Below are 7,348 nucleotides of genomic sequence, written 5' to 3' on the forward strand. Positions count from 1 at the left end.
TTTATAGTCAATTTAAAATAAATAAATAAAAATACATTCAATAAAAAAATAAGAAAAAATATTCTCATCAATATTTGGTGTCTTACGTATCTTTTCCCAGAAGGATTTACAAAAATTCATTTATTTGCATGAAAATATGCTGGTTGTACACATGTGTGGTATAGTCCTAAAACAAGCATTTTGAAAAAGTGGTTTCTAAACATGCTTACTAAAAAGAAATTTCTACCATGTGGGTATTGAAATAAATTACATATGAAAATTAGACTCCAAGCACTACATTTTCTATTATTGAAGTTTTTTCAGATTCAATCTCTAAGTGTCTCAAATTTTGACATCAATCGACAGAAAATTTGAAAAATAGGGATAACACTTCCACTTTTTGCCCAAAAGTGGGACTCAACTTCTTGCAGCCACCTTTTTACAATTGTTGTTTTCATGTCTACATCCATATTATTGATTTCGATTGCCAGTTAATTTTTAATTTCAATTGGGGTGTCAATTTTAGTTTCAATTTCAGTTTTAATTTGAGTTTTACTTTCATTTGGGTTTGATTTTCAATTGGGGTTTGATTTAATGAGTAACCCGCTTCTACTAAATCACCAATTTGTTCATGAGAATAAACATGGGGTTGTGAAGACATACCTGTATCCAATAATGGATTAGAAGATTCACCTAAATTTGGTTCTATTGTGTTTCCTTCTTCAATATTTATGGTGTCCTCGATGTTCTCATCTTCTGAAATGATTGTTGAACTTGAAGCTCCAACATTGTTCAATTATTCAATTCTTTCTCTTCTTTCTCATTGACATTTTGCCTCCTCTCTATTTTCTACGATGTCTTCAGCTCTCAGAACCTTCCTTTTCTGCATTGATTTGATCCCATGGCTGCACCAAAATTCGAATTCAAATGGATCTCCTTGTCAAATCAATAACAAGACAAGAAAAGAGAATTATTTAACAAAATATTCTCTCTATGGATTAAACTTGTTGGATAATGATTGAATAATCATTGAATCATTAAAATTTGTTCTTGTGGGCCATTTTTTTACCCAACGGATCTTTTAATAAATAGGGGCCTATTATTTGAATGAAACGGATGCCCATTTTCAAATCGGGTACACGTTTCTAAAAAATGGGTGCCTGTTTCACTTTCAATGGTACAAAGCGAAATGGGCACCTGTTTTTTGTATTTCAAATAACGGGTGCCCGTTTCATAAAAGTTGGAGCTAGAAACAACCCTCTGCCTTGGTTTTGGCTTTGAGTTAGGATTGGTGGGAGAAAGCCTATGCTTGGACCTCCAAAAAAATGGCTAAGGCAAAAGAATATCATATTTTTGCCTTGGCCTAATTTTTTGAGAGCCTTCCTGATTGAATTTTTTGATGAAACGAAAACCCATTATAGTTCTCAGTGTCTTGATTTAAAAAATATAAATTTCATAGTGATAAGATTATTTTTACTATTTTTGCATTATTTATTAATCAAGAGTGGTACCTTAACCTAAAATACTGAGGTTTGGTAAAACTTTAATATTTTTTTTTTTTTAGGTTTTTAGAAAAATAAACTATATGAAATCAATCTACATACAATTTATTTGAAGATTAATTTTTTTTAAAAATATTAAATTTTCATCAAATTATGGTGGCCATACACCCAATGTTTTGAAAATGTACTTTATTGTCAATTAAAAATTAATAAAAAAATGTATTGAATAAAAAAATAAGCAAAAATATTCTCATAAATATTTGGTGTCTGAGGTATCGTTTCCCAGAAGGATTTGCAAAAATTCATTTATTTGCGTCAAAAAATGGTGGTCATATACATGTGTGGTATGGTCCTGAAATGGGCATTTTGAAAAAGTGGTTTTTAAACATGCCTACTAAAAAGAGATTTCTACCATGTGGGTATTGAAATAAATTACACATTTGAAAAGTAGACTCCGAGCACTAGATTTTCTATTACTGAAGTTTTCTGAGATTCAATCTCTAAGTGCCTCAAATTTTGACATCAGACGATAGAAAATTTGAAAAACAGAGAAAACACTTCCACTTTTTTCCCAAAAGTGGGACTCAACTTCTTGCAGCCACCCCATTACCAATTGGCCCCAATACATGCATCAATAAGTTTTATGAGTTGTGTATCAACACAAGGCATAGTTATACCCCATACATGCTCAACACATCCTCCAAAGTAGATAAGGTAGGTTAGGATCAACTATAGATGAAAGAACTCTTGTATTATAGGCCCAAAAGGGTATGTGTAGGATCATGGTGGGCCAGACAAGCCCTTAAGTGGCAATAAAAATTAGGAAAACAGAGTTAGGCAACTTGACGTAAAAATTTGAATAAGTTATGAACATTATTTAAATAAGAATCCCACTGAGCTAATGGAAATATTGTAAATTAGATAGACTATGTCATTTCAACACAAAAAAATTCTCTACAAAGCACCGAATGACCTGATATTTCATATCACTAAATCCTTATACCATCTTAAACATAGTTCCAAATCTAGACAAGAATACCAATCACTGCAGAAGAATGTAGAGCATTCTAGTGAGCCAACTAGGCCACATTACATTGTTAAACTATAATCCGGAGAACAAACACCTATAATTATTATTATATAGATGAGTATGACTAGAAATCTAGAAAGACTTGGCACATTGTACACTACTAAGCTTAACCCCAGGACAACATAATAATAAAATACAATGAGGTAGAATGCTAACCAAAATGCTAGCACACAGAAATAGGAAAATCCATCGTTCAACACTTAGACAAATTTCCTTAACAACATAAGTATGAAACCAGACTGCAATGTCACTTTATTGGCTCCTTGAGCATGTAGTCAACAACTAATACAACTGCATTCTAAAACCAAGGTATAAAGTATATGCAACGATGTGTTACAATATACTCACCATACATCTAGATTGATACTCTAACATCGATACAACTAGTAATCTTTCAGACTATCTGCAACCATGATAATCATGTCAAACTATCTCTCTCAAATGTCTCACCACACATATCTTTTGTTAGCCTCTTCAACTTCACTATGACCTCAAATTGACATCAATGACAACACATATTGTCAACATGTTTTTGAATCCTTAAGGGTGAACCCACAATAGTGGGTTACACTTTTTTGCACGAAATAAATTTACTCTTTTGTCCAAAACTCAATTCTACCACATTCTATTGAAATCCCCTTTCGATTGAATGTAAAAAATGTGTTCGATCAAAACCCCCTTTCGATCGAATCCAAAAATGCATTTAATACAAAATTTGTATCAAGGGGGTTCGATACACCCAAATGCATGATACTAGTGCTCGAAGTGATCTTTCCAATGATTATTCTTTTTATATATATTGAGTTTATTATGATTCTTTTTTTCAGATTAACTAAACATAGGTTTCACACCAAACATCAACTTCTAAGTTCAACGCTTATGGAAAAATAATAAACAAGTGAAAAAAAATTCTGAAAAAATATCTATGAAATAGGTATTGAAGTTCTCTTTCCAACAAAAAAAATATAATAATAATTTCGATACATACACAATAAGTTACGAGCGACCAAATGAACATATGTCAAAATTATAGTTAACTCGACTTCAAAACATCATAAAATATGAAATATTGAAGATAATGTTATGAAACCAATTTCAAACATTAGATATGGATGTTACAAAACTAAATTCGAAAGAATCACATTCATATCTATTTTAGGAAAAAGGGTATGCCATACCAAATGAGTATCACTTTTTAAAAAATGTTGGGTTTTTGTAAAAATCTAGTTTTTGTGGGAGATAGAAAAATGGAAACAAATTGATTCCAAAAAAATTTAAATATATATATTTAGAATCTACACATAAAATGCCACAAATCATTAGTTCACATCATCTACAAATTCCTTCCGGTTTAGAAGTAATAGTTGTCCAAATGTGAAGTTTTTTCTGAAATTGAATATTGCAGTGTCAAAGTTGGCAAAAAAGTGTAACCCACAATAGTGGGTTCACCCTCAATTCAATGAAAATTTATGTTGTCTATTACCTATTATGTGTATGGAGGTATGTGAAACTTCTTTAAATAATATTCAATTTAATTATTAATATATGTTTCAATTTAATTAGTTTGATAGATTTTTTTAATGGTTATAATATTAAAAAAATTAAAATTAAAATTAAATTTATTAAAAAATTTAAATATCAAAATAATTGCAAATTTGCAATAGTCAGATTTATTTTCAATGTATTTTAGTGAATTTTAACTTTATCCAATTTAGCTTAATTTTATATTTTGGTGACAAACAATTTGTTAATGGAATTTATATTTAGGGGAAGAACACCAATCTTCGTCCATGTTCCAATACATGTTCACTCCTTGCACACCCAACCACCCAATTATTGGTACCCATAGTGCATTACTACTGGGTCATTTGTGCATAAGTATTAGCAATTTTATATGCATGGTTATTGGGACATCTTTATGCAGGTATCCAACAACACTTTGAAATGTGTACTTTTTGACCTTTGTGCACATAACGAATCCCAAAATGTGTATTGTTATCACCCAAAAGCTAGAAGAATAGCTATAAGCAATTACCTCACATGTGAAGACAACAAGAAAAATCGTCAAAATCTGATGTACCATTTAGAATCTATGGCTGCGTAAAGTTAGCTATAATGACTACTAGTATGCTTCCCCTGCTATTAGTATTATTATATTTATGTCTATCTATAATTTAAATTGATATCTCTGAGTGCATTTTAGATAGATTTTTTATAATATAAGTATGCTAGTATTTTAATATGTAATTCTTATTTGCAATATATAAGATTGACTCGTACCTTATGTAGATTTAAAATTTGACTATTATTATTATTTATATTAGATAAATAGTTATAATATTTGTTAAGGTCCTTGAGAATTGGCAAAGCCAGCTGCTTTTATTCTACGACATAGGAATGATTGCTCCTTATTCTAATTTAAATATTTATTATTACTTTTGTATTTATATAATAATAATAATAAATATTAAATTAATGAAATTATAAGTACGTATCTCATAACTTTTAAGACATGTTAAACTGTGAAGTCTTTTCTCGTGTTTGGAGGCTGACGTTAGATGAAGATTCCAGTTGCGGAACGTACTCATGACGCGTTCCCTCTCCACAGTGCGTGTGGTCGGAATAAAACGAGGTTAACTTTTATTGCCTACCAAACACGGCTTTAAAATGAATACATTATTCGTAAACTCATCTGACTTCATCCTGTAACTCTCTGAAAGCCCATAGTGAGCTGTATCCGCCATTACAGCTCACCTAAGACAACTGCCTACGAAACTCTCGCGAAGCTTGACTGCAGGAGGCGTTCCAGTTCCATGGAGTATTTAAATACATCCAATAACTTCATAAGCTATCTTATCTTCCCAAGACCTATCTGTAAATCTAATTTTTCAAATGTTGGGGCGTTAATGAAACCTTGTAAATTAAGAATCGGACGTACCCTCCATAGTGAAGAGCGCATTACGACGTTAATTGCCTCTATTTGAATTGATCTGTAAATTGAGTGACAATTTGTTGATTAATTTGATCTATGGTCTTAATCTCTCTTCATGCTCGAAATTGTAGTTACCTTTTGTCAACCAGGCTTATCAAATACTCTGCCATGTACTGTTGATTCTGTTAAAACAACTGTAAAACTCTGATAACTATTGAATCTGCTGTTTCACATATTTAGGCCTATAAAAGGTTATAAATCGGCATAAGAAATCCTTGGTAATATACTTGAATTGCTGACTTAAATTTAAGAGATGTGAGAATATGTATTATGATGGAGAGAATGAAATGAGATTCCTTGGCGTGAGAAAGAGGAAATGGGGAAAATATGTGACTTAAATTAGGCCAGGAAAGAGATCGTGCATATCACTGGGCTCATACTTCACTCCTGAAGCTACAGCTCGGGCTTATGACGCTACATTGTTGTGCCTCCGAGGGCCCCACGCTTCCTCTTTCAATTTTCCAGACTCGCAGTTCAACTCAACTGTATTAGAGATGGCAGCTGCACAGAGCAATCCTTCACCCCACGTTATTCGAACAGCTGCCATTGCGGTTGGGTTTGAGTTTGACAGCGTTCCTGCAAGATACCATTATAATGTGGAGGGTGGAAAAGCCTCAACCCATACTGGCCAAGGCGTTAATAATCAACAGATTACAGAGACAGTGGAGGAAGAAGAAGATATGTGTGAGGCAAATGATACAAAATATCTTCTGCAATCCCATGAGGAAATATCATATGAGGAGAGGGTTCAGATGTCCCTACTTTTACCTGAGGAGAAGGAGATGATGCAGCATTACGATCCATCTGAAATCTTCCCTGATTTCAGTACATTGGATGAAACCATTTTCCAGGCGACACGGGCAAAAACTCCTAGTTAAATACACATCCAAGCTGAAATTAGGCGGTCTACAACGGGAAGGGTTTATTGACTTGGTGGAGATAGTGCACAGAATGAGATGGCTGTTAAGGATGTCAAATTTCTGGCTCTCTTCAAAAAAGGGTAGCGTATATTTTCACAGTGAATTGCCTTTTTTTGGTATGTACAGTCTCCTGTCTACAAAAATTAGTGTGACAACGTGAATACATTGTTAAAAGTGAAAAATGTGAATACATTGTTAAAAAGTTTCGAAAGGTTGGGTGATTATTTAAATTTGAATAGTATTTTAACAAGATTGAAGATTATAAAAAGATATTGATATCATTACGAAAAAAAGTATGCAAAAAGTATGCTGAGTGTACGTCACTGTATTTTATTAAACCAAGAATGTAGGAGGTCAACGGTGCTTGCGATATTTTGCAATACAAAAAACCAATTTCAGAATGATCATGATGCTATTTTTTTTCAGAATGATCATAATGCTATTTTGTCAAAAAATAATAATATACTGTTAAATTATTAGATTTGTCAGCGTAGAATGAGGTCTTTCAAGAGAAAACTTCACAATATATGAACACACAAATGCCTGGAATATCAGTATTCTCTGTCAGAAGTGTCCTTTCTATCACTCTCAATAAAATGAATTAATTACCCTTCGTCCTGTCACATCTCTTTAAGCATCATCATATCATATGATTCATGGAGCCCACCAATGCTTAAATAGTGGGCCACGGCTATTCTGGTTCCAAAACGAATCTTTTGTACAATGTGTTAGCGATGTGTTAGTCAATCACAGCTGTTTATTGCAAAATCGATGGTGTAAAACGCATGACTAACACGCTTGTTAGTCAATCCGTACTGCCGTTTTGGAGCCAGAATAGACGCATCCTAAATAGTGAGAGAGAATT

The 7,348-nt window shown here is 32.6% G+C and overlaps 1 protein-coding gene across 1 annotated transcript; it reads left to right on the forward strand.

Annotated features, from left to right (window-relative positions):
- Positions 1 to 5,129: 5,129 nt before the first annotated feature.
- LOC131069214 (ethylene-responsive transcription factor ERF012-like) lies at positions 5,130 to 6,441 on the forward strand. The gene is made up of 3 exons (XM_059217654.1): positions 5,130 to 5,203; positions 5,321 to 5,389; positions 5,907 to 6,441. Exons 1-3 carry the CDS (start codon positions 5,130 to 5,132, stop codon positions 6,439 to 6,441), a joined length of 678 nt encoding a protein of 225 aa, XP_059073637.1.
- Positions 6,442 to 7,348: the final 907 nt, after the last annotated feature.

Source organism: Cryptomeria japonica, chromosome 3 (assembly GCF_030272615.1).
Source record: "Cryptomeria japonica chromosome 3, Sugi_1.0, whole genome shotgun sequence".
In the NCBI taxonomy this organism is placed as follows: Eukaryota; Viridiplantae; Streptophyta; class Pinopsida; order Cupressales; family Cupressaceae; genus Cryptomeria; species Cryptomeria japonica.

Bases quoted from the DNA above. Each gene is read 5' to 3' on its own strand.
- LOC131069214 (XM_059217654.1), top strand. From the start codon at position 5,130: ATGAAGATTCCAGTTGCGGAACGTACTCATGACGCGTTCCCTCTCCAC. The intron at 5,204-5,320 runs GTTAACTTTTAT...CCGCCATTACAG, and splicing joins TGTGGTCGGAATAAAACGAG to CTCACCTAAGACAACTGCCT. The intron at 5,390-5,906 runs GTATTTAAATAC...GACTTAAATTAG, and splicing joins AGGCGTTCCAGTTCCATGGA to GCCAGGAAAGAGATCGTGCA.